Source organism: Lentinula edodes (assembly GCF_021015755.1).
Source record: "Lentinula edodes strain Le(Bin) 0899 ss11 chromosome Unknown C8R40scaffold_56, whole genome shotgun sequence".
Classification (NCBI taxonomy): domain Eukaryota; kingdom Fungi; phylum Basidiomycota; class Agaricomycetes; order Agaricales; family Omphalotaceae; genus Lentinula; species Lentinula edodes.
This window is the reverse complement of record NW_025764362.1, coordinates 139,614-164,478: the sequence shown is the minus strand read 5'-3', so window position 1 is coordinate 164,478 and position 24,865 is coordinate 139,614. Positions and strand designations below refer to the sequence as shown.

At 44.8% G+C, this 24,865-nt stretch overlaps 7 protein-coding genes across 7 annotated transcripts; 4 read left to right on the top strand and 3 right to left on the bottom strand.

Moving 5' to 3' along the window:
• The first annotated feature begins 32 nt into the window (after nucleotides 1–32).
• Nucleotides 33–2,116, top strand: C8R40DRAFT_745944 (calcium-dependent phosphotriesterase). Its single transcript, XM_046236087.1, has 7 exons — nucleotides 33–476; nucleotides 540–1,015; nucleotides 1,095–1,323; nucleotides 1,396–1,449; nucleotides 1,514–1,647; nucleotides 1,792–1,873; nucleotides 1,974–2,116. The coding sequence occupies exons 1-7, from the start codon at nucleotides 305–307 to the stop codon at nucleotides 2,015–2,017; spliced, it is 1,191 nt and encodes a 396-aa protein (XP_046080422.1). The 5' UTR covers nucleotides 33–304; the 3' UTR covers nucleotides 2,018–2,116.
• Nucleotides 2,117–2,487: 371 nt separating this feature from the next.
• C8R40DRAFT_745946 (uncharacterized protein) lies at nucleotides 2,488–3,335 on the top strand. The gene is made up of 2 exons (XM_046236088.1): nucleotides 2,488–3,160; nucleotides 3,295–3,335. The coding sequence occupies exon 1, from the start codon at nucleotides 2,587–2,589 to the stop codon at nucleotides 2,953–2,955; it is 369 nt and encodes a 122-aa protein (XP_046080421.1). The 5' UTR covers nucleotides 2,488–2,586; the 3' UTR covers nucleotides 2,956–3,160; nucleotides 3,295–3,335.
• Nucleotides 3,336–3,580: 245 nt separating this feature from the next.
• Nucleotides 3,581–4,048, top strand: C8R40DRAFT_1176824 (uncharacterized protein; the record flags this gene model as incomplete). The annotated part of the gene is made up of 1 exon (XM_046232575.1): nucleotides 3,581–4,048. The coding sequence occupies one exon, from the start codon at nucleotides 3,581–3,583 to the stop codon at nucleotides 4,046–4,048; it is 468 nt and encodes a 155-aa protein (XP_046080420.1).
• Nucleotides 4,049–5,189: 1,141 nt separating this feature from the next.
• On the bottom strand, nucleotides 5,190–6,723 carry C8R40DRAFT_1131181 (uncharacterized protein). The gene is made up of 2 exons (XM_046229206.1): nucleotides 5,537–6,723; nucleotides 5,190–5,466 (listed from the first exon to the last, which is right to left on the bottom strand). Exon 1 carries the CDS (start codon nucleotides 6,310–6,312, stop codon nucleotides 5,548–5,550), a length of 765 nt encoding a protein of 254 aa, XP_046080419.1. The 5' UTR covers nucleotides 6,313–6,723; the 3' UTR covers nucleotides 5,190–5,466; nucleotides 5,537–5,547.
• A 1,310-nt stretch (nucleotides 6,724–8,033) lies between these two features.
• C8R40DRAFT_745852 (uncharacterized protein) lies at nucleotides 8,034–9,059 on the top strand. The gene is made up of 7 exons (XM_046236086.1): nucleotides 8,034–8,157; nucleotides 8,208–8,273; nucleotides 8,344–8,390; nucleotides 8,450–8,525; nucleotides 8,590–8,660; nucleotides 8,708–8,809; nucleotides 8,864–9,059. Exons 2-7 carry the CDS (start codon nucleotides 8,271–8,273, stop codon nucleotides 8,934–8,936), a joined length of 372 nt encoding a protein of 123 aa, XP_046080418.1. The 5' UTR covers nucleotides 8,034–8,157; nucleotides 8,208–8,270; the 3' UTR covers nucleotides 8,937–9,059.
• Nucleotides 9,060–12,626: 3,567 nt separating this feature from the next.
• On the bottom strand, nucleotides 12,627–13,092 carry C8R40DRAFT_745730 (uncharacterized protein). The gene has a single exon (XM_046236085.1). The coding sequence runs from the start codon at nucleotides 12,967–12,969 to the stop codon at nucleotides 12,670–12,672; it is 300 nt and encodes a 99-aa protein (XP_046080417.1). The 5' UTR covers nucleotides 12,970–13,092; the 3' UTR covers nucleotides 12,627–12,669.
• Nucleotides 13,093–13,960: 868 nt separating this feature from the next.
• C8R40DRAFT_1059708 (pheromone receptor) lies at nucleotides 13,961–15,205 on the bottom strand (the record flags this gene model as incomplete). The annotated part of the gene is made up of 5 exons (XM_046225287.1): nucleotides 13,961–14,448; nucleotides 14,508–14,645; nucleotides 14,703–14,769; nucleotides 14,824–14,936; nucleotides 14,989–15,205. The coding sequence occupies 5 exons, from the start codon at nucleotides 15,203–15,205 to the stop codon at nucleotides 13,961–13,963; spliced, it is 1,023 nt and encodes a 340-aa protein (XP_046080416.1).
• Between the last annotated feature and the right edge of the window lie 9,660 nt (nucleotides 15,206–24,865).

The following is a 24,865-nucleotide window of genomic DNA, read 5'->3' as shown; positions in this document are numbered from 1 at the left end:
TGCAGGTCGTGGTTTAAGTATGGAAAAGGACTTCGGAAGTTTACCGTTGATTCAGGATTAGAGATAAGATGGGTGGATAATCTTATCTGACAATGATAACGTTATCTTTGGCGGCGACGAAGGTGAATTGGGTCTTTTTTCCCGTCCTCCGATCATCGTCGAACGTGTAAAGTTATATTAGATCAAAATTCTCTCAACTTAACAAGGCTCATCGATCACAAGACTTCTCCTTTCTTCAACTGTTTCCATTCATCGCAATTCACATCACACTTGATCAAGTTCCCCTCACCCCCTTTCCCCATACATGGCACGCCTCTTGTTTACTATCCTGGGTCTCCTCGTTGCCTTCCTCGCAGCCCTATACCAAATTTACCTCAGCCCCTTATTGCAAGTTTTGGGTGTATTCCGCACTGTAGAGAATTTCGGGTTGGACCCTGCTGCTTGTAGAGGTTTACCAGAGTTTCAGGCTTGTGAGAGTATGTGTACTCATATCTGTTAACATCGCTGGTTGGATGCTGAGCACTGAGTCCGATTGATAGAAATCGTCCTCCACCAACCCACTGGAATCCTTTACCTCGCCTGTTCAACCCCAGAAAGTCGACTCGCGTGGACCCCCGCAATGGGTCAACTCAACGCTCAAAACAGATCCGTCGAGGACTACATCGCTACATTCGATCCAACCACCTCAAAGATCACTCGGCTTGAACTCCAAAACTATCATAGCGACCAGCCAATATCCGTACACGGCATGGACGTCGTTCCTTCTAACACTAACCCAAACGAGCTTTTCGTGTATCTGGTCAACCACCGTGCACCTCCACGTGAGCAAGATCCGGAAACTGTAGGAGCGGATTCTGTTATCGAGGTATTCAAGACCACAGTATCCGGGGACCAATTGGTCCATATCAAGACAGTCAGAGATCCAAACGTTATATCAACACCAAATGATGTCGCCGGGGACGCTGATGGGAAAGGGTTTTATTTCACCAATGATCATGGTTTCAAGGTTTCACATGTACGCTAGTCGTCATCTTATCCCAATACGAACTCATCCCTCATCTCAAAAAAACCGTCTAACCCTCTGTCCTTGAAAGGTCCGAACACTCCGCAACGTCTTTTCCTCAACAACCTCTGTCGGGTACTGTCATCTAGACCACGGTTGTAAAATCGTGGCATCTGGATTATACACCAACAACGGAATCGTCAAAGCCCCGGCACTGAATGCCAGTGTATACGTCGCGAGCAATATGGGCGGAAAGATATCTGTTTTTGAAAGACAGGCGGTGGATGATTCTTTGATATTAATGGACGTTATACACATAGGTACGTACAATAGTAGGTGCCTCACAGACACCCTTCGAGAGTCAGGGTTATTGAAAAACCCATTTTACGTAGGACAGGCTCTGGATAATCTTTCCTTGGATAATAACGGTCATTTATGGGTTGCAGGTTCGTCGGTCCTCGCCGAGTAACCCCCCGCATGCTAATCGTATTTCGGGCCATGTCTCATCAGCATTCCCCAAAGCCCAAGATATGGTTGAACACCTAACCAAAAACCCACTGCACCTCTCACCCGTTGCGGCATTCAAGATCTCCGTAAATACTGGTCCAGGCTCCTTTTACGGTGAGAAATACGCGGTCGAGAAGGTTGGTTTTTTTTTCATTGCGCTTGGTGGTGGTCTCGTTCCTCGTTGGCAGTAGAGCTACTACATGGCCATAAGATGTCTCTCGGACACACCCATACACACATACTGTTCAATAGAACTGACTACCTCTTACCTCCACCCTCAGATATTCGAAAACGACGGAACGATTGTCTCAGGATCTACTTCGGTCGTACATGACTCTGAACGAGGGATGCTTTTCATGCATGGTGAGTTTTACCTTCAATCTCCAGACCCTCGACTGCCCCTTCTTTTCCTTCTTCTTCAACCCAGACTCTGATGAGAGCAATATTGCATTGTTTATGTTAGGTGTGGCTGCTCATCAACTTGTTGTGTGTCGTGTACAGTATTAGATTATAATTAACATATTGGCATATGCGTATGTATGTTTTGCATTTTTTTCCCAGAATTCAAGAATTGTACGACACATCATATGGGAATCGATGATCGATGTAAAGGGTGTATATAAAATCGCAGAGCCGATTGTTATTCCAAACGAATCACGACCGTGGAGGGCTACCCCTTGCTCTGGTAGGGTCAAACCTTTCCTTTAAACATATCTCCTTATTCTATCCCTCATCTGCGTCGGGCTACGTACCCTGATCCTAACACCGGCGTATCGGCTTCTTCTCTTACTCTCTTGCTCGGGTATGCAGTCAACGGGTCTGTCTCTAGCACGATTGCGTGAGGTGGGTTGTGCAGTATCTTTGCTCGCATATATCATTTGTGTTTAACTGATGTATCCAAAATAACGATTTCTGATTCAAACGGGGGCGTTATCTGAAATACGACAAAAATGCAAAGGGGTTTTTTGACTAGTAGGCCCCGGTAGGGGTGTATCAAAGTGGGCCTTTGGTGGGATTACTCTGTTCAGCAGTCCGTTCTTTGAAAACCCTGATATGGACACTCGAACTGTTCCACGATGATTATGTATTGCTTTTTATCCAAAACCCAGCTTGATATAGTCATCGGACCGGTCGTCGGAAGCGCATTAGTTGGAACACTGGGATGGAGGTCAGTATTTCTCCCGGAAACTCAGATCCGTAGTCGGAAACTGGTCGGAAACGAAAGTCTTCCCATAAACTCATCCATTCTCCACCAACTACTCAACCGAATTGTCAGCCGAGGTCGCACCAGAGGGTGGTCACAACTGTCTCTCAAATCAAAACCTTTCAAGAATTCCTCCCAAATCCTCCTCCGAAAACCCGACGTCACCCTTATCCTTTTCTTCAACGGAACTGTCAACACAGTATACTACGCCATAATCTCATCCCTGTTCGCTTCGGCGTAACCGCAATCGGGTGAAACGGAAGTCGGGTTGTGTTTTCTGGCGATAGGGGGAGGGAGTTTCTAGGGAGCTTGAAGAGTGGGAAGGTGTTGGATTGGGAGTTTGGAAAGATCAAGAAGGAGGAGAAAAAGGAAGAGGGAAGGGTCTGGAGAGAGAAGAGGAACAAAGGAAATCGGGAAGGTACAGTGAGGATTTCCCGATCAAGAAGGTACGTAGCTTCCAAGAAGCTATTTTAAAACCTCACACCCTCTCCTTCTTTCTTTATTCCTTTCTTCCTACACGCTCGCCTTCGTCTCATCCCATTTTTCATGATCTTTTTCGTCGGTACGAATATTAATCTAGAGTATGGACAAATTCGGGCCTACAGCCCAGACAGACCCGCACCCGATTTCTCCGATTTTGGTTGGTTGGTTGCCAGAGTAGACATTCCCGATTTCGAATTACATATGACTAAGCAGTTCGTGGGATTTGCGCCGCAGGTTCGTGAGGCTGTTTACAGGTACATGCCAAGGACAGTCCTTTCGGAAAGCGATACCGGCGCCTATACATAAAAGCGAGAAAACTTGCCTCTAAACCCCATCCCTGAATTTCCAAAAGTCATCATATAGTTGCATCGTTATGGAACCTTATGGAACCCAGAGTCACGTTTGCTCCAGGACTCGCCTCAGACGTTGTCAAACCTTCTCGTCCCTCTCGGAAAATACCCACAGAAAAGGACTACGGTCCTCTTGCCTATGCAATCATACTTCCCAGGAGAGTAATGCTTCCCCGACTAGCCGAATCGGACCCAGACATCATTGAGAACGTCGATTTAGCCAAGGTGTGGGCACAAAGCAACGCAATCGAGGCTTCACTCGAAAACATGTGCGACGAAGCTCGGAAGATATGGCCCGACACTTTTGGATGCATTGTGGATCCCACGTTTGAAGATGGTTCATGTTACGCTTTAGGATTCGCTGATAATACTCGTCCTGAGAATGATTCGTTACCCACAAAGGTTCAGATTCAGCAGATCAGAGAGCGTCTGAGGCTCACGGGAGAGGACTATAGATTGTGTTGGTTCGAAGAGTTATATCCATGGGAATATCGTCTTTAAGGTCAGCGTTCACCTACCACTATCATCCGTTGTCATTGTACTGATGCATGTCTCTCCTACAGATACATTGCATCGTCATTTTTGCTTTCTCTTCATTCTTCGTCTTGTCGCACTGTTATGCTATAAATGCAACACAATGTCCTTAGAGGATCACTATCCTTCTTGCGCATTCCTGCGCGCCGACTGTTTTAACGAGCCTGTTTGTTTTTATTGAACGGCTGTATACACATTCCAGACCGCAAGCTTCGTTTTCGACCCGCAAGTTGAAGTTTCTGTCGTGTAACTGCGGGCGGGTTATTCGGTATCAGGATCGCTCTGGTATTACTAGCGGGGATGCACAATGTATTGTCAACTTGTAAACTTTCTGCGGCTTTGCAAACGAACGTTCCGGTGCGAATGCCTATGAAATTTCTGATGCTCGATATTTTCTCTATCTTACAGCAGCTGATATTGAGCGTCGAAGTCACTTCCGCTACAAGGACTTGCCCCGGACGTGCTCAAACCATCTCATTTCAGACGGAAGACCACCTTGAATCCCCAACGTTGAGACTTCGGGCCACTCGCATATGCGCGATCCTTCCTCTGAAGAATGGAATACTGGTGTAACTGGGGTAGCCCTGCTTCAACTAGTCCAGTACAACAAGAAAGAAGCTCGCACACGATTTCTAGTCCAATCAACCCTCTGTGAACGTTTGTAAGATCAGGATAAGCCACTTTATTGCTTTCGTATACTCATACGGCTTTGCTGCAGCTCGATTTCCCCTTTCCTCGCAAACATTTCCAACTCTGTCACTAGTGTTCCGCTGACATTGCAATTGATTGATAAGAGGTGGTTTTGTCAGAGGGAGCTGAGGAGATCGAACGAGCGATGTCGGGTACGTCGACTATCTTGAATTTGCTTTTTCTCTAGTGGGATTCATCGTGATGAACGCAGATGCGACGTTTGTTGATGCCTAGACAGAGTTCTTCCGTGTCTGCTTGCGTGAGTTCAAGTTACACGTCATTTTCCATTTCGTTACTCTGTTGTCAAACTCTTTCGCTAACTCCATTCTATCGAGACACAATAAAATTTTCCGAGGCACACTCGGTGTACTCCTCTTGTTAGAATCAACCTCATCGCTAATGCACTTGATGGTCCCAGGTGTACATCCGTCTTTTCGGGAGGGATTTTTGCTATTGTGTATGTGGTCATGAGAATTGTGCCGGTGCAGAGGGCGAGGAGAGCTGGGATACGGGGGAGAGGAGGAAGGTTTGGGGGACTTGAATAAAAGCAATGTTAATGAGGCCTTAAGGGTGAAAAGCTTTCAATTTCTGTTCCGCGTCTTCTAATCTTCTAACAGTGAATGACGGTCGAAAAGGACAACAGGAACGCCAAGTTCACTACATGATGCATGGTAACACTGCCCTTCAAGGCCTCAGTAGGTCTCTCTGACCAGCACCGTGACTGCTCGTGTCTAGCTAACCATCATATGTGTTGCATCTTTACAGTACTGTATCGTTTATTTCTGTCCTTTTGAACGCGTACTCATGCGTGTCGAACTGCCCTTCAATTGAATCGTCCCCGCTTGACCATCCAACCCTTTACTGTCCTCTGCTTTATTATTCTCGACCTGACCACCTCCTGCTCGCCTACCTCCTGTTCGAGTACCCTCTGATTGGCTACCCCTTGATTGACTACTCCCCGATTTACTACTCGAACCAGCATCCTTTACTTCCGCCTCAGCCTTCGGTCGATAACCTAATGTCCCTGTCGCCTTCATAAAGTATATCTGTCTGATCTTGGTTAGTTCGTTATCAGAACGGACAGTCCCTATCTCAAAGTATATGTCACTGAATAGGTCATAGAATTCGTGTCGCAGGGCGCGGTGGTTGTGAGGCTGTTTACCGGGTTCAGGCCAAGGGCAGTCCTCCCGAGATATAGGTGCATATCGCCAAAAGGGACCGGCGCCTATGAAAGCAAGAAATTGGCTGCTGTTTGGGTACTTTTTAAAATGGATGATGGTATAGTTGATCATTTGGTTCATAGCAATTGTCATGTGGATTTCCATATCTGAAAAAAAAGCCAGATACGCCTGCAGGTCGTCTAACTTTCTTTTCGCTAGGTGACGCCTAGGAGCACGTTTCAGCTCAGTATAAGACTCAGGAACGTAACCTTCCACCGTCCATCCCCCGAACTGAACATGGTTGCAATGAGCTCGCCTCTCATCTAGAGTATAGTCGTCAAATGGAGCGGTAGTGGGTAAAAGACTCGGGGGAAGTTCCATCTTAGATAATTTTAGAGCGATCACTGTGTTGTCGGGGACTCCGCTGGAATACTGTCTACGAATTGCATCCACTGTAGCAACTGAATCAGTTAGAGATCCAGTCTCTGCTTTATCGTCTTCTTCCTGTGGAGATTTCACCTCCACGTTGGGAGGAATGCCTGCGCTGGGGACAGTTTCGCCCTCATCCTCAATACCGAGAATCAGTGGTCCTAGATCGGTAACATCGTGGTCGTCGTCCTCAACTACGTCGACTGTCACATCGGTCTCCGTGCCAGAATCGCCACTTATGTGGACATGAGATTCCTCTGACACAGTGATGGAAGTTGCAGAACCTTGGTCATGCACAATAGGAGCATGAGCAGAGTCCCCGGTCGATTTAGATTTCTTGGTCTTCCGCGGCAGACCTTTTTTCTGCACCGGCCTAACATTCCCTACCCAGAGATGCTGCTGACCAGCGACAATATGGTAGGGACCTCCCTGGATAGGGCTGAGAAGGTCCCGCAACGTATCTTCATACACGATCAAGTAATGGTTTTCAAGGGCACGGGGATTTGACAGGAAGGACCACGCATGCGATTTGTACTGTAGGATGTCGTGGCTGGTGACATAGGGCTCCAGCGCAACTGTAGGGGGTGGTGGAGGAGATGAAATGAAGTCGAGAATGGGTTTAGGCGCCATTGTCTATAATTTCGATGTAGTCGAATGGAATGGGACTGGGGAGCAAATAGAATTGTACGACGCTTTTGTATCCGACACGAAGTTAGGGGAAATTGAAGAAAATACTGTTCGTAGTTTGATATGAAACAACTCCGAACTTGTGGCAAATTGTTCAGAATCTAAGAACTAGTACTGTTCATAGCAAAGAACACTGAAGGTTTGAACAAGGTTCACAACAATCTCGTGTAGGTAGAACAAAAGAGAACAAAGCCAGTCTGATCCTGAGTGCGCCACAGTTCACATATACAGTGTGTAAGAGCACAAGGCCAGACAACATGTCAGTCAAATAATCACAGAAGATCACAGAATTGGCGGTGTCAACGAGGCCCCCAGAATCTCCTGCAGAACCTCACCCGAAATAGCGTCATTTTGGGCCCGATTTTGACGATTTCCTGGTCCTAAAATAGCGTCATTTTCAGTCAAAATCCTTAGTCCTTGTCCGTTTATAGCGTCATTTGAGTCGGCAGGAGTCGGCGCACCAGCACCAAACCAAAAAAATTTTAAGCACCGGAAAAAAATGGAAAAAGAACACCAACATTTGAATTTTGAAGAAATTTTTGGAAAATTTTTCGATTTCACGTGACGATCCTGGTCCGAAATAGCGTCAATCATGGCAAAATCATAGCGTCAATTAGGGCGTCAGGCCGGGTGGGGTTCTGCAGGAGATTCTGGGGGCCTTGTCAACGTGATTCATCAATTCTCTCGTTGTTTTGTGAAGGGTGCACCACAATTGCATTACAGTCGTGTGAATTGTTTTCGATATAAACCTGCTCTAGAGATTGGGCCCTTGACTTGCCTCTAAACCCCCATCTGCCTATCCTCGTAAAGTTCAGAAGTAAGAGTGCGCTAGATAAACAGCGATTCTGCACTAATCACATCACTATAGTTCGTTATGGAACCTAAAGTCACATTTGCTCCAGGACTCGCGTCAGGCGTTGTCAAACCCTCTCGTCCCTCTCGGAAAATACCCACAGAAAAGGATTACGGTCCTCTTGCCTATGCAATCATACTTCCTAGGAGAGCAATGCTTCCCCGACTAGCCGAGACTGACCCAGATATCATTGAGAACGTCGATCTTGCCAAGTTGAGGAAACAACGCAACGCAATTGAGATTTCGCTCGAAAACATGTGCGACGAATCTCGGAAGATTTGGCCAAACACTTTTGGATGTCTTGTAGATCCGACGTTTGAAGATGGTTCTTGTTATGCTTTAGGATTCGCTGATAATACTCGTCCTGAGAATGGTTCGTTACCCACAAAGGAACAGATTCAACAGATCAGAGAGCGTCTGAGGCTCACGGGAGAGGACTATAGATTGTGTTGGTTTCAAGAGTTGTATCCATGGGAATATCGTCTTTAAGGTTAATTCGTTCACCACTTTCATCCGTTGTCATGATACTGATGCATGTCTCTCCTACAGATACATTGTATCGTCGGGCATCTTTGTTTTCTCTTCATTCTTCTGGATTATCTTGTCGCACTGTTATGCTATGAATGTAAGACAATGTCCTTCATTCTCTGTACTATTGTTTTGTTATGAATACAACGCAATCTCTTAAGGGATCACTATCCTTCTTACGCGCCGACTGTTTCACAGAGCCTGCTTGTTTCATCAAACAACTGAATATACCGCAAGCTTCGTTTTCGACCTGCCCTGCAAGTACCTGACGTGTAACAGCGAGCAACCCATTGATATTGCGGTCCATTATTCGGTATCAGCATTACTTGCTGGGATCTATCGTCAACCCGGTCATTTTTGGGGGCTGAGACGAACGTCCCGGTGCGAATGCCTACGAATTTTATGATATTCAATTTAGTCTCTTTCTTACCGCAGGTTGGGTCGTCAGACGGGCCTTCTACATCAGTCATGGACAAGGGCTGGTTGGTCACATTCACTGGAAATCTGATCCCCCGCGCAACCTCCCTGCAACCTCCCGACATTTTATATGGACAGCTCTTCTTTCCTTACCTATCGAAAGAAGATACATCACCTCTACGTGCTCTCAAAATTTCCTTCTCACCAAGTATTGACTTGGACAGTCTGCATCCCTCAAGTACTCGGTGTCCAGTTCACTCAAACTCTGCTATTGGAGGTGTGTCCGAAAACCTAAAATATCTTGGATGATTTGTCCTTTAAGCCTGTTCCCTCGAAGTGGAAGAATGAATTGGAAAAAGCCCGATACTGAGTTCTTTGTGACGGAGGGATGGAGGGCTCATTGCTGAGTATGTTCGACTTGTAACGTTCGTACTTCTAAAGGAGTTGCGTTCACTTACATATTTATGGCCATACTGATTCACAGTCTGGTCCACCGGGGGTTACACGTAGCCTTAGTCTTTCTAGGACGATGAACATCATCATGTAAACTTGTAAACAATGTATCTTTTGCCTCAACATATGGGAATCGCAATCGCGTTTCCTTAGGTGTGGGGAATCTGGACGGTATGTGTATATAAGCTCTACGCAGCCTTGCCCTGGTCATCCCAGTAATATGCATCCCCTCAGAATTGCCAGGTAAGCGAGAGGAATACTTGGATCTGTTTTTGTTTGAGCCGATTCAAGTTTTGGCTAAAATGAACAATCGTATTTGCCTTATGACCTTTTGTTGGCCGAGACCGTCAAAATTTGGATTTTTTTTTGTTCGGAGTGCCAAATCGAAGCGTATTTTAGGCGAGAGAACCAGCATTGAGGAAACTGTAGCCGCTTAAAATTTGAACAATTGCATGCATTTCAAGGATGTAGAAAAGAAATGAGAATTCCGAAAGATCGAAAGCATAGTACAAGCAACGAAGCGTACCACAATAAATCAAGCCAAAGAAAATAAGTATTCACAGTATGCTACGGCTAGTACATACATAGGCTAAATGCAGGGAGATACGGAATACAACAACTGATAGACTATTGTAGACCTGAGAAAAAAAGGGGAGATAGGAAATGAACGAGAGTGAGTAAGATAAAGCGACAACGTGAATGCAAAATAGGAGTGCAGGAATTGATGAGGGGGCAGAACGGGAATATGAAGAATCAAGGAGCGAGTGTAAGAAGCCGACTCCGTTGTCTTGGATGGCATTCCTGAAAGTGGGGATTGAAATCGTGAAGAGGATAGGCTCATCTCTGATCGACAAAGACAGGTTGAGAGGAAAAATAAGTAGGCAATAAGTGATAATGCAGGGACCAAGAGAGCGAAAAGCTCAAGCGGTGCACAGGGCGGAGAGCAGGAAGAAGCTGGGGGGAGCGGGACCGCAATAACGACGGAGTATAGGGTGAGGGGGTGCGCGGAGGGAAAGGAAAGGTTGCCGAAGGCGAACTAGCTAAATAGTGTCATTCAGACGAGGAAATAACGAGGAATAAACGATCATTCAGCTCACCTAAGTTATGTTCGCAAAAGGCGTGATAGCGTAAAGGATCAGGCAACAACGCAGAATCCAGTGTATACGGTGCTTTCACCGTCATGCTCAGCGTCAAATGGCAGAACATTTGCAGATGAGTCTGAGCCAGAATCTGGCGAGAGAGGAATGCGGTGAACGCTGCTTGGTTCCAGTGGCGAAGTGGAAGCATTTGAAGCGAGCGCTGCGTCGAAGGAGATAAATGAGTCCATGAGAGTTTCGGATGATGTGGTGAATGTTCAAGGTGTGGGTTCAAAGGTAGTGTAGAACGAGCTTTCAAATTTTCAAGTACGAATTCGAAGGCGGAGCGGAACAACTAGAAGAGCAGCGCGAGCGAAACGTTTAGCTTGTGCTTGTGAGTTTGTCTGCTAGTGGGCTTTAAGTTGAAGCTTGAAGCTTTGAAAAGACGTTTTATACGCATACCGGCCATAGTGCCAAAAAAGAGAGGACAATGAATATTTGAATGTCGGCACTGTGTTTTTTGTCTGCTTTTGCATAGTCCACTTCGGGCCGAATGTTACGAAAATATCCTTCCATGTCATCGTCCGGAATCATGAAGCTTTGAAGCTTCGAAGGCCGACCGTCTCAAGAATCAATACAGGCAGACCAAGAAATCAACAGCATCAAGCTCTGGCGTACTAAAAGTTTACAGTAACCGCTGGACGAAGTTCATTCACCAGAAGACATTTCCCCACCGCGAAATCCACCGTCAAAATTTTGCGTTCAAGACAGGTTCAGGGTCTCGCATTCTATTACAGCTTAACTTTCCCGATAACTTTCAGATGCACACGGTCGAAAAGCTCAGGACAATGGACAGTGGCCAGTGGCTGTGTAACACATGGACAGGAAAAGGCGAGAACAAAAGAAGTCGAACAATGAAGATAATCATTGAGCCCTGAAAATTACCATATTTGAGGCCTTGCTTTGTCCTCTAGTTTCGCCTCCTATAGCTCGCCGCACTTCGCTATTCCACGTAAACGTATAAGAGATCGATCGTACGAACTAGCAGGCCCCATAATTCAGAAGCACCCGTTCCTTACAAAAACTTAAAGGCGCTTGTGATTCGCGCCCAATCACCCGACGTACTCAATAATCGTTCCTCCCAATATCACTGTATCCTCTCCTGATCCTCTCTGACCTGAATGGATTCATACGCCCCGATAAACTCGATCTTGGCTTTCGATAATTCCTTCGAAATGACCACAAACACCAGCTCTTCCGACTCGATATTAGAACTCTCCACTCTACCGTTGGACTCAGAACACGATGGAGAAGGTGTCGCAGACACCGGATACTGTGTAATCGCCTAATTCCTGCTAAGCAAGTAAGTCCTACCAGAAAGATTTCGTGATGTCGTCGTACTAATGTAGCCCGACCAGTTCTTTCCATGTGCCTCTGTTGAACAGGGCCAGCTCGCATTGTGTAGACTTGCACGAGCAGTTCCGACTGTGAAACTTTGAAAGTGGCCCTAAACAGCAGGTACTGATTCGAGTCTCGCATTAACACTCCGTACGCAGAATATGATTACTGCAAACGGTTCACGTTCATTCACACCACATTCGGCGTTCAAATTTTGGACCACGCCGTTCAATTCAGCCTCCTTCCTTGTCCTTGTTTCCGCTTGATTTGTTATCATAATCTTTGTTGTATTTTACTTAGGCGTATTTTTAAAAGTTAACGAGGTAGGTGAACTGCTGGGGTAATGTACATCGCACATGTATCATTTGCAGCGATTTATAGTAGAATCGTACTTTTGTCGTGTGTACCACTACTTCCAAATTCATTGTCACTTCTCTGTCTGCTGTTTGACTCGATCGTCGGAAAATAGTTTAGAGTATGTATATCCGATCTCCCATCCTTTCTCATCTTAAGCTTCTCGATAGTCTTGCCATGTTCAGAAACAAACTGATTTCAAAAGGATAGTCAAGCTTCCTTCGGTGCACAAGATGCATTTTTCTATGACTAACGACTCACGACTCTTTCGATTTCCAACCTCCTGCGCCTGTGAGCGTGGTCCGGTGCAAATCTCCATAAGTTGCTGCCACTTACTGAAGACTTTTGGAAAATTGATGTAAATTTCCGATAAGATAAGATTTGTGACTTATAGAAAGTATTACGTAGAACTTATGGAATAAAATTTCCATAAAAGGAAATTGATTTGCATAAGTTCATCATAAACAACAAGATAAGTAGACAATCTTATGCTTTAGCCATTTCATGTTAATTCACCGTAAGTTTCTCATAAGCCACAAAAACTTATGATAATTTGCACCCTGTGTGAGCGATCGACTTGCTGCTGATTGTAACATGATTCATACTAGGGCTAGAAGCTGGCGTGTTGGGACGACTTATTCTCGGACCAATGCGTTGTTCGATTGGTGACATTATACATATGTACAATGCAGCAGCGTATAGATACAAAAGGGTAATGTAGCGTAGCACGATATCACCAGGATCGATGCCGAAAATACAGCAGAAGCAAGAGAGAACTGCGGGAGTACTGTATAGGTATAACAGAGTCACGGTAAATATGTATGGGGGAGGATGCGAAGACATGCAAGCGCATCAAATGAGTGATTAGAAATACAAAGAAACGATCGGATCAGAAGAGAAAGAGTTGTGAAAGTTCATGAGTTGAGGCAAGATTGGCTTGCGCAGTGACATATATCGACATTCAATAATGCAGGAAATGAGCGGCGGTGTAGATGTGGGGTTTCGTAGTGAGAACCGTTCTTGAAATTTGTTTTGGACGAGCGAAGGATGACACTCGTTGCGATTCTAACATCGATGGTGAGTAGCGTGATCATGAAGGGGCTGGCGGAGTTGAAGCCTCTCGCGAGAACTGTGTTTGCACCGTGATGAATATTCCATCATTGGTACTAACCGTAGGCTGCATTACAGGATAAACACTCGGAGGAGAGAACGGCCTATACACAAGAGGCGGAGGAGTGGGGAATTCTGAGGGAAGCAATGGCATCGGGGTAGGTACACGCGGGGGCAGCGAATGAACAGGAGATGTCGGCCGGGAGTCGACAAAAGCGTCAGATATGTATATGTCGTCTTCCTCGTACCCATCAGTGTCACCATTCCGTTGCCAGCAAGGATCCACAGACGGAGAGATAGAAGAACGTCGGATATTGGTTTCTGGATAATTCAAAGCCGACGACGACAGGGGTGATTCGGGGGACATGAGATCCAAATTGCTGACCGCTTTACTCGAAGCAGAAGCGGAAGCGTGAACAGGCGCGGAATCAGCGTATGACGGCGGAGCAGATGTTGGGGTAACCGGCGCACAAGTGGTGTCTAATGAGCAGATAGAAGACGGGACGTTATCCAAGTCCATACGAGAAAGGGATTTGCGGTAGGGTCCGAGTTCGACATCACTGTCATCCGGAAAACAGATAGTTGAGCGGGAGTCGGCTTCTAAGATACTTTTCCTGATCTCTCGTCGCGCTGAAGGGATTGGAGGAGCCGACGAGACCACATAAACAGGAAGAGTATCGGGACTATTAAGCTTTGTTTGAAGCTTCAAGTTTTTGAGCCTAAATCAGAACAAAATAAACATCAGATCGAAAAAAGATGGGTGGTCGACGTACCCAGAAAGCGCACCGCCCTTTCCCTTGCCACCATGGAAGCCCAATTTTCCGGTGATGAACCAGAATGCACGCTTATAACTTTTCGTGGCCTCCTGAGCGAAGCCAAACAACGCAAAGAAGAGGAATGCACATATGATAGGAACCCAACGTGTGATTTGAAGGGAAGTATATGTCCTGAAATCACTGCGCCAGATAACAGCTGGAATTAAGACGACACGACCAAAGTCGAAGTGCGTATCGTCCCAGGAAATCCATGGATTCAACGTTACACCCTTCAAACTAACATAGATTGTAAATGTCCCAATAGGCACAGTACACATGATGTCGATTAAGGCGAGAAGCATGAGTCGAAAATATCTGCTCGGGTTGATCATTCCGTTGGAGGAAAGAATTTGGTTGAATTGAATACGCCGCATGTAGAAAGTACGCAATATCAAACCTGGAGTCAATCAAAGGTTGAAATTAATACACAAGATGAACAAGGGAATCATTACGAACTCGAATAGACCAAGGAAGCGAGTCCAATGGCCACAGGCCACAAATAGTAAAGGAAATACGCCGCCAGCGTATCGAAAGTGACGCTAGAACAGCCATACTCCTCGAAAATGTCGAATCTGTGCGGTTGAACTATGATGTCTGTGAAATCGAGCAATGATCAGTCTGGTTCAACGAATTCGACAAGATGGCACGGACGTAGGATTAGAAACAATACGGGGACCCCGAGAGCAATAGCTAGGTCACTGTAGATGGCGCGTAATTTCTGTATAAACCCTTTGGTAAATCTGGAGAAATTATGGATAGATGATAAGCGTACGTCGTCACGAGTGATTGAAACTGTGTGGGTCGAAGTGATACGGTACAGCCGTCGACTGATACATAGCGTTGAAGCTGGTATACCAAGGCTAGCACCAAGAATTATCTGGCAAGCTATGAACGAACGCATCAATACAGTGGTGATTTGGAGGTATAGGATACTCACAGATATCGCACCAGACAGGAGCAACATTGAGAGCATTATCAGCCCATATGAGGGAGTTGATTCCAGTGACGAGGCAAGCGAGCCCAGTCCATATCATGAAGGCGCAGGTCCCGGAGTTCCATGCTTGAAGATGCCACGATAACGGTAGGACGCTGAGCACGAAACCAAGAAAAGCGAAGATTGGGAAAAGAGGAAAAGTGGGATCCGAAGCGAGCATAGTCCAAGGGGAGATGGGGATGCATGACAGGCCATGGCCACACCTTTTCTAGAGACCTCCCTTTGTTCGCTCAAAATGGGTGGCACCATTGTTCAAGGACAATGAGGCCCTTTGTCGACCGTGAGAACTTTATTTAGTCTGCCGTTGTTGTGGCCGCACTCAAGTTCTCTTCATCTTTCTTGGCCTTCAGCCTGCCTTCAGTTCGCCCTCCTCAGCAGTGTAATAGATATCGGCTTCGCTTTGGCATATCTCAGATTGAGAAGAGGAAAAGTTTTGCTTCAAAGACGAGCCTTCGGAAAGGAAAGGTTCGGAAGTTGGCCTCGTTGCCAATTACCTTATTCAGACGAACAATGTCCTTCGCTACTGGACAATGTATGTACATCCTGTCAATGTCGGAACAATAAAGGTCCTGGGTATAAAGCCTATCTATGTCGGTTTCTTCAACATAATCTTTCGTACCAATTTCCACCTCTGGCACACATCTGAGGAGAATTCAACCGATCCTTGCTCGAAACCCGCTCAAAAGTTAAAACACATCTTGCCATGACCTCATTCGACCTCCTCGATCTCTCCCTCTTTGACACTGCTTTTCCGGAGGAAGCAGGATGCAATCAGCCCCACGTCGACGATGTTCTCCCAGTCAATCTCGAACATGACACCGAGGCGACCGCCGATACTGGCTTCTGCGTAATCGCATAACCGCGTTCGCTGGTGTATCCAACACTTACCCCGACGATCACGACGGCAAGTGCAGCTTTTCCCCCGTCATACTCATTGTCACTTACGCTTTGGTGACTTAGATGGATTATTTAACCCTTAATGCATGCTACTCCAATACTTTGACAGTTATGGATTTAACGCTGCATTCTATCATTATTCGATTTCGTCACTTGTTTCTCTTATTCCTCTTTCCTCTCACATGCATCCAATTTGTACCAGTTATGTAGCTTCTATGTCCTCTTCGTTGTATGCTCCCAGTACTATGCTCAATCCATCATTCTCTTCACTCCTGCTTTATGCGACATAGTGGTCGGTCTATCTTTGGTTGAGGAAGTGCTTACAACCGTGCTCCTGTGCCAATATCAATAGTTAGATTATTCTCCATCCCCTCTGGCCACAGTAGTGTCATCTTTCTGCTCGCCCGACCACGGTTCTTCACGCTACCTGTTTTTTTTGAGTGCTTGATCCTTTCAAGGATTAAAGAATCATACAATCCGAGTCTGCCCATTGATGATGAAATCGTATCCTGAAAGAAGCTCTGCCCACCGGGCTTGTCATGCTGTTAGTTGCTTCGTAGTGGAGAAATACTGGAGATTGTTGTGGTCTGAGTATACTTGGATCTGGTGTCAGGATCCTTCGCAATATGCCCTCCATTGTTTGAAGCAATCCACAATGGCTAAGAGCTCCATATCGTAGATGTCGTAGTTCAGTTCTGTGGAGATCATGGATTGTGCATGGAAGGCGATGGGGTATATCTCCCCTGTTTCTGGATCCAACTGTGATAGGATCCCTGCAATAGCCAAGTCAGTAACGAGCTTGCCTCGTTTTTGTGTGAAAGAGAAAGGAAGGAATCAAATGGGCACTCCAACCAACCAATCTAATACACAATATGCAAGTTCTCTGCTATCAAATTTATTTAATAGCAAGGGGTAGCATTGGCAAAGGTTCCGCAAAGCTTTGAGAGTTAGGTAAGAAGCTTTGATCAATCAATTTGAATCGTTCTAAGGATTTGGTATATTCCTTTGATCAAGGTAGATTCAGCACGATTTGTGCTTTGATTGTATTGATATGGGTATGGGGGTTTGAATCAAAGTAAATTAAAACCAAAACACACAGACCCCCACAGAGGGCTTGTTGAACGCGGCTATGCTGTTCACATGCCACTAATATGATCATGTGTTATGATATGTCATATGTAGTCATATTTAGTCATTTACTATATGCGGATTCCTCTGTACTTCCTTATGTAATACTGTCATACATTTATGTATATAAACAGGCCATATCCTGTACTGGAATCCAACTCGCTTCTCTCTTACTTTTATTGCCTCACTGAGACACTAAGCTCTACTACCAGGTATGGTGCTGGAGAGTGTTCCCACTATGCACTCCTTGCCTGCTCAACAGGGCTAGAACTATGTGCTGGCACAACCACACAGCATGATTTGCCCTTAAAACCAACAACTGATCCTAAGTTCGAAGAATACCCAACAACTGGATATACTTCTCACAGTCACAAGGAGCAGAACACGACATTCCTATACTCACAAGTGCCGGGCCCGAATGGCTGCTGGTGGGAGTGTGTCTTTCCATTTTACGGATTAGCACTGCAACGTCGTCCCAAAATCACTTGTATTCCAGATACATTGGATCGCTATTTATACATACAGGATATAGAGTTGCACAGTACAATTAATTCAATAAAATAAATGTTTGGAACTGCGAGGAAACCTCTACAATTGGTCAGATACCATTTAATTTGAATTTACATGTTCTTATTTGGTCCATAATGGTTCCAAGATTCTAGTATACCTCCAAACATAGGTAGGCACTTCGATATTCATTTAATTTAATTGTTTTGGAGAATGACTCGAATGGTGTTCAACTGTCATTGCTGTTCAACACTTACTTCGATCGTTTGTCACCTCATCCAGAGGCAAATCAGCTCTCCTCAATTCTAATCCTATTAATCTGATTCATCTGGATTAAACTAATTGCTTCTCTCTTTGAATAGACACCCATTGTGCCTATACTCTATCAAGGGAGTTACGCATAGTATTCATTTAATTGCATTCTTCAATATTTTCTACGTCAGGACTCTTTGACATTCATTTGATATGTCTTCGGAGCCTCGCAGTACTTCGATCGTTCTTCTAGTCATTTTCCTCAACCATACAACCTGATTGGTCTATTAGACTAAATCGCAGTTTTTTAGATTAATGCATGATCTCATTCTAGAAGGAGTATTTGATAATTCCTGAGTTCTAGAAAGTCATTTTGAGTCAATCCTCGGCTCATGGTCACTTGAGTAAGTTCTTCCAAACTCCTGCCAGTGTAAGGTCCAATAAGAATACCCTTGGTATGTCATACATGAATGGTCATCCTTCGGATGTAGTCCGAGTCTGGTATAATCCTGCTTGACAAATAGGTAGACTGCTATCCGAAGGTAGTATCGGGGATGGGTAAACTAACCAACTTGTGGTAGTATGGGTATATGGTCCCTTCAACTTATTAGACTGATTCAGTATTGACTTTGACTGTCAATCTGGGTCTCAATTACAATCCTCTCGATACAAATCTATACGTGAAAATGTCACAATTCACAGCATAGACGTCTAGCCAAAATTTAGGCGTGTCATCCCCCCCAAACTAAAGAATTTGACCGTCCTCGGTCATTCGTAGTTTTGTACAGGAAAAGGATACCCAATCTGTTATTAGATTGATTCAACCAGACTATATCTCCTTTTAATGTAAATCACTGGGTTTGGATCTCTACTTCTCCGTGCTTTCCAATCAATTTGGATGCCCTCAAATGGGTTTCTAGCGCTCATCTTATCAATTTATTCCCACGCCTTCTACGAATCGTAGCAGTTTAGCGCTCAATTTGAATTGAATACTTTTTCGGTATTCCTATCACATTTCGAAATTTTAATTCACAATCTTCTTATCATCTAGTCACAGAACGAGCTTCCATTTCATGGAGAGCTGCTCTGACGTACACGCTGATTCAGTGTGTACGTTTATTTGGTTCAGGGCACAGGGTTCAACAAATTTTTCGTTGAAGTCCATTTTTCTCCCCTCATCATTTCTTTCTTTCATGTTGTCAATTCAAAATGGCTTCAACCTCGAGTCAAACTCGTGCTGTCGCCTCAACTACTCTTCTCCCATGCTCTCTAATGGAGGCCCAGGTGATACTTGCAGGTATTCAATCTAAATCGACACTTCCTTTATTTTTCGAAAGCGCAGTTTTCCAACGCCTTCAGGCGGGAGATTATTCTCCTCCTTTACTTGATTCTCAACATTCCCCGAATTATGATGGATGTGGTTCCTTTCCGGCATTCTCATACCCTCGCCCTTTACTTCCATACTGCTTTCCTTCCGAGACTTTGCGCCCTTTGTCAGTAGCATCAGGCTTGGACCTGTTTTGTTCTGCCCAAATGGCAGTTAGAACATTACAAGTCTTGACGGATGATTCTCCTTCTACGGAGTCACTGGAAGTTTATGATGTTTTTGAGGAGGCTGCACCATTTTTGGTGCGTAACTGAAAACCCTTCCTACATCGTTTATATTAATGGTTTTCACTAGGTTTATATTCGGGACTTCTGGATCGGTTGGGCCAATTGCCCTTTATTTGCGGAGCAAGTTCTATTGTCGGCAGAATCCCTTTCACTCAGCCTACCCGCTTTTCTTTGCGACGATTTGACGCAGCAATGGGGCATTTCCCCTGAACATTGTTCTTCAACTGAAGTAAGTGTTCCTTTCTATTGAATTCTCTTTTATTCACATTTAATTTAATTTACAGGGTGTTCACAAATTCGAACAATTCCCTGCCATTCCGATTCCGTTTTGTCTATGCTTTCGTGAGGGAAGCGCAATGATGCGCTCAGTTCCTTCTAAAGATCTAGATGCCTTTGCCTCGTTACGCGGTAAAGGGTCTTTGGCGGGCGCATCGAAGCTTAATCCTCTTGCACCTCCTTTGGAGATCACGTCTTCGACCTCTGTTACCAAGGCGCTTGTAGCTCCCCCTCGATTAATCAGAAGGAATCGGGAGTTAGAGAACCTCAAGGCCGATGCTTCCTCGTTTCGTGAGTTATAAATTTAATTCATAGATTTTTGTTTTATTTATCCATTCTTTTGTTTTTGATTCAGTTTCCTTGCCATGTTCCACTCGTTCAAGAGACTCGGATAACGAGCTCTTGAGTGGGTTTCCTTCTGTAGATTCAGCTCCCTGAGCCTCTTCGTCTACCAAGACTTCCGTGGGCAGGAAGGAGCCTAGACCTTCAACTACTGTCAAGGTAGTTGAAGGTTTCAAAGCCTCCGACCCCCCTACGCCTGCTATGGTTTATAAAAGGGTTTGACTTCCTCCTCGTTCGAGGAAAAACACTTTGATTGCCTCAAAAGGAAAGGCATGGCAAATTATTGTCACTGACAAGGATTCGGCTTCTAATGAAGTGGAATCTGAAGATGAGGATGAGGATGAGGAATTTGCTCCTCCTCCAAAACGCCTCAAAATGACATCTTCCATTTCTGGTAAAACTTTATTCTTCATTTTTCGTCTTGTTTTATTAATTCAATTTGATTGTAGCTTCACTGCCTCGTTGTTCAGTTAAACGGGTGACCGTCCCCAAACGAGTTACAAAGGTTGCCACAAAGTCCGCTCCCGAGCATTCCCCAGAGAGTACCTTCCAACCGGTACTTTTGGCGGATGCTCAAGGACGCCTACGGCTTCCAGAGCAGTCAACTGGTGCCTTCACACCCTTTCCAAAGTTTGCACATGCCAGGGTAAGTCACAGTGATTCAATTTAATTTAGTTAATACTAATTCTATTAATTTAATAGAATAGCGCTGCCTTGAATTGCAAGAATCCCCTTCTTGCCATTAATCCTGAGTTTCTTGAGCTGGGCTCCATCTTGGAGACCCAAAATGCTCGTTTTACTATGCAGGATCTAATGCAGGTGAACCGGGTGATTTGCGATGTAGGTTTTATTCTGACATTTTAATTAATTTAATTGCTAACATGTTTCAATTTATGTAGCCTTCCCTCCCCAGTCAGGCTTGCGTTTCGGCGCTCGCTCGAGGGGATTTGGAAGCCAATTTGGCTCCTCTTCCAGGATATAAGTGTCAAGCCTGCTCCTCACGGAGTCTGAAGTGCTTGGGTTCCTTGGATGTGGAACTGGCTATGGATGCGCTCAATGCGCTTCATAAGGCCTCAACTAGCAGTATGCATAGTAAGTTCCCTTTATTCAATTTAATTCCAATTTATTTGATTGTTTTAGATCTAGCAAACTCATTACGACGAGCCATGGACCTTAACGACCAAATGAAGCAGATCGGGTCCTTGTTCAACACGGCGCAGGAGCTCTTTCTGCGGTCCATTTTGGACTTGCAGAATGCAGGAGAGGACCCCGTCGTTGTGTTGGAGGCACTCAAGGCCGCCGAGCCCAATCGTCGGGCAATCACTTTGAACGAGTGGACCCTTATGGCCACTCTGTTCCGTTGGCCTAGTCCATTCAATTTGAGTGGGCTAGACTTCGATAATCGGACTCCTGGTGAATGGATCAAACTGCTACGCAGCATCCGTTCTGGAGAGTCAACGGCGCACATCAACGAACACGTACACCTGGTCGAGTCCTCCCCACCTCCGGATTCTGCTACCGAGGCTTTGGAAGGCCTCAAGGAAGTCGAGAGGGGTCTGCGGACGAGGGCACCAGTAGCCAAGTAGGGGGATCCATTCCATTGGAATTGGATCTCCTTATGATTGAGAGTTTGGCCGAGCCAGCTCTGTCTCCTGAAAAGGGGGCAGAGCAAGCGCAGACTCTTGAATCATAGCTGGTTCCTTGGGCGTCGGGGCATCGTTTTCTTTTATTTCATTTTATATTTTGTCATACATGGACAGACGGGTTTTTAACCCGAATATTTCATCATAGCTGACCACTCGCAGTCGTATCATCTAGGTTCTTAAGCCCAAAAATCTCATTATGGACCTTTTCAGGACCACAGGTCAATCGAGACCATTTTGTTTTATTAGATTTATTAGTCTAATATCTTTTTGTATCTTTCTTATAGGTAGATTACCTATTATTCGTTGTGGATAGCTTATAGCTGTCCTGTATATACCAATTTACGAGCTCTTATGCTCATGTTTATATTAATTTGAATGAGCGAACTTAAGTCCTAGGACAAAGACTTTGTTTATCCCATTTAAATTCATTGAAGAGCTACTCTTGCTCATTCTTATTAACTTGAATGAGTAGATATATTTTCTGTTCTCTCAATACACTGTTCAACTCAATTCATGTTTTAATTTGAACGAGTGATTGTAAGTTATCGAGCCAGCACTGAGCTCCACCTATGAATAGGGGTTCAAAGTAAGACTCCATTCCGGATCCTGGCATGAATTTTCACGCGAGATCAGGTCCGCAAGACTTTACTGTCTTCATTGTCCTGAGTGCTCAAGTTGATCTCTGTTCGCCATTGATCATAACGACGTCGGGAGGTATTCTCAACTCCACTTTCAGGTTCTGAGCGCAGTTTCTTTACTCATTCCGCATATTTTGACCTTTTGTATGATCACTTTGATCAATTCTGGGTCGCTGCGTTTGCAATACCATTCAATCTAATTGCAAAACTATTAGTCTAATTGAAAATTTGTAAATTTTCAATCAAATTGATATACTCCTCCCCCAAACTAAAGAATCCAACTGTCCTCAGTTGTCCTAATTTGGTCAGGAGCTTGACTTCACTAATTTGGTATAAAGGCTCAGGCCAATTGGCTTTCAACATGCCATTCGTTCCAAGTCGACTGGCATTAGTCAAACTCAGTCGAGCTCTCATTCCATACAAAGTTCCAACCACATCTATCATTGTTCATCCTAGCATGCCTGTCCATCACAAGAAGGATCTCGACATTGCTCGAGTTGCAGAGCCCCATTTGGGCGCTTTGCAGCAGCTACTTGCTTCGTACAAAGGCAAGAAGACAAACAATCCCGACAAGGCAACAATTTCAGTCCTACATCGGTCTACCGAGTATCTTCATGATCTCTTGGTATGTATTCTTCATTCAATTTAATTGATATGCATTAATTTAAAGCGTTTATTATCAGGAAAAGCCTGTTACACTTCGTAGTCATGTTAGACAGATTTCTAACTTGACTGCTTGTCAGAGCATTATCGATACTTTGTGTCTCGGGCACAAACTATTTCCTGACATCGTCAGTGATTCTCACTTCGAGCAACATCTTAAGTTCATGGCTTTTGCCAATGATGCTCGTGTATGTATCAATTTTATTCGTGACCATTCTCCTTAATAGTCTTTTCAGAACACTTTCGTTAGGAATCGTCTCCTCGATCGTGCTCGTTCTGTTCATTCGGATCACGAGGCGTCTACTCGTTCCGATAATTCTTGTTTTACCAGGAAGTCCAAGAAGAAAGCTACAAGATTTGCTTCCTCTCGTGATGTCAAACGTGAACTTAGATCTGTTCGTTTCAACTCTGATGTCGAGGTAAATCTTCAGATCTAATCTCAATTAATTTGATTTATCAATTTCATTCAGATGAACTCAGGCTCCGAGGACGAGTTGGTGTCTGGAACTGAACACAGTTTCAAACAGAAGCCTACTCTCTCTTTTATCAAGCTGAGTTAAAATGGTATCATGTTCTGTAACCACGGCTCATTCTATGTTGTAGAATCGTTGCAGCACTCCCTATCCAACTAGTGGTTCCAACAAAGGATCCAATAAGGATGAAAAGTCTGCTGTGAACGATGCTTCTCCTCGTCTCAGCAAGGTTCATTGCCACGCTGACAGTCATGTTTCTTCTAACTGTATGTCGTGTCTTGCTGAAGATAAAGGTGATTCAATTTAATTCAAATCCATTTTAAATGGATTCTTATTTTGTGTTTTAGTGACCCATAGCAAGCATATCAATCATGCTCTTGCTCAAGTCGTATCTTCCAATCTCAATACTCCGCCAGCTCCTCTTGAGTCGCAAAGTACGAAATTCATTGCTGCTACACTCAACTTTCAGGCAGCTGAATTCGAATTTAACGCAAACTTGGTCAAGACTTATGCAACTCGTGCACGTATTGCCAAGGTAATTGCGGACGAAGCTTGCAGCATCTTGAAAAGTCGCCAAGATTCTGGCTCAGACTCTTCTGCTTCTGAGGCAAGTTTCGCTACTGCTCAGAGATTTCCCACCACTGGTTCCGAGGACACCATTGTCACTCCTACAGAGATTGCTGTTCCAGTCCTTAAGACCGTCGAACGAGCTACCACTCCATTCACTCGTGGTGTTACTCCTATGATGGAAGACAAAGGACATGTCTCTGCCTAGGTCTGCAATCCATCTAATTGATTTCCATTTAAACTGATACACCATCATTTAGATGCATTCGTTTAAAACCCATAAATATTTATAAAAACAGTTCTTCTTGTTGATTCACTGTCTTTACATGGTTTCATCTATTCTTATTCTGATAAGATCAGGTACACCATGTAACCGTGCCAAAGCCACAAGGTGTCGAAGTGCGGAAGGCGAGTGGGACAGTAGTGAAGTTATTAACAACACCGCCGTTACGCCGTTAGTCCCCGGAGATTGAGAGTATAGAGGGAGGAGCTAAGTAGCAGCCAAGTCGGAGCGGTGGTAGCGCCGGTGACGAGGAGCGAACCAGAGGACGTCTAAGTCCTAAGGTTATAGTAGTGAGTACTTCAAGGCGATGAGCCTGAAGACTTAGAGGAGCACAGAGTTAAGGAGGGAATCTAAGTCGATAATTAAATTGAGGAACTACAGTAGCGTACAGGCAGTATTTATATCTACGGAACGGCGCAGCGGTGCGGAGCGCCAGACTAACTACTAGGAGCTATACGAGTAGTACCTGCAGGGTAGAGTAAAAGACAATAAGGAGAGACTAGAACGAAAGGGTATGTGTAGCGAGAAAGAACA

Excerpts from the sequence above, each read along its gene's own strand:
- C8R40DRAFT_745944 (XM_046236087.1), top strand. The coding sequence starts at position 305 with ATGGCACGCCTCTTGTTTACTATCCTGGGTCTCCTCGTTGCCTTCCTC. Across the intron at positions 1,016-1,094 it reads ATGGTTTCAAGGTTTCACAT|GTCCGAACACTCCGCAACGT; the intron begins GTACGCTAGTCG and ends TGTCCTTGAAAG. Across the intron at positions 1,648-1,791 it reads AGAAATACGCGGTCGAGAAG|ATATTCGAAAACGACGGAAC; the intron begins GTTGGTTTTTTT and ends CTCCACCCTCAG.
- C8R40DRAFT_745946 (XM_046236088.1), top strand. The coding sequence starts at position 2,587 with ATGATTATGTATTGCTTTTTATCCAAAACCCAGCTTGATATAGTCATC.
- C8R40DRAFT_1131181 (XM_046229206.1), bottom strand. The coding sequence starts at position 6,312 with ATGGAACTTCCCCCGAGTCTTTTACCCACTACCGCTCCATTTGACGAC.
- C8R40DRAFT_745852 (XM_046236086.1), top strand. Across the intron at positions 8,391-8,449 it reads ATGGGAATATCGTCTTTAAG|ATACATTGTATCGTCGGGCA; the intron begins GTTAATTCGTTC and ends TCTCTCCTACAG. Across the intron at positions 8,526-8,589 it reads CGCACTGTTATGCTATGAAT|GGATCACTATCCTTCTTACG; the intron begins GTAAGACAATGT and ends CAATCTCTTAAG.
- C8R40DRAFT_745730 (XM_046236085.1), bottom strand. The coding sequence starts at position 12,969 with ATGTCTTCGCATCCTCCCCCATACATATTTACCGTGACTCTGTTATAC.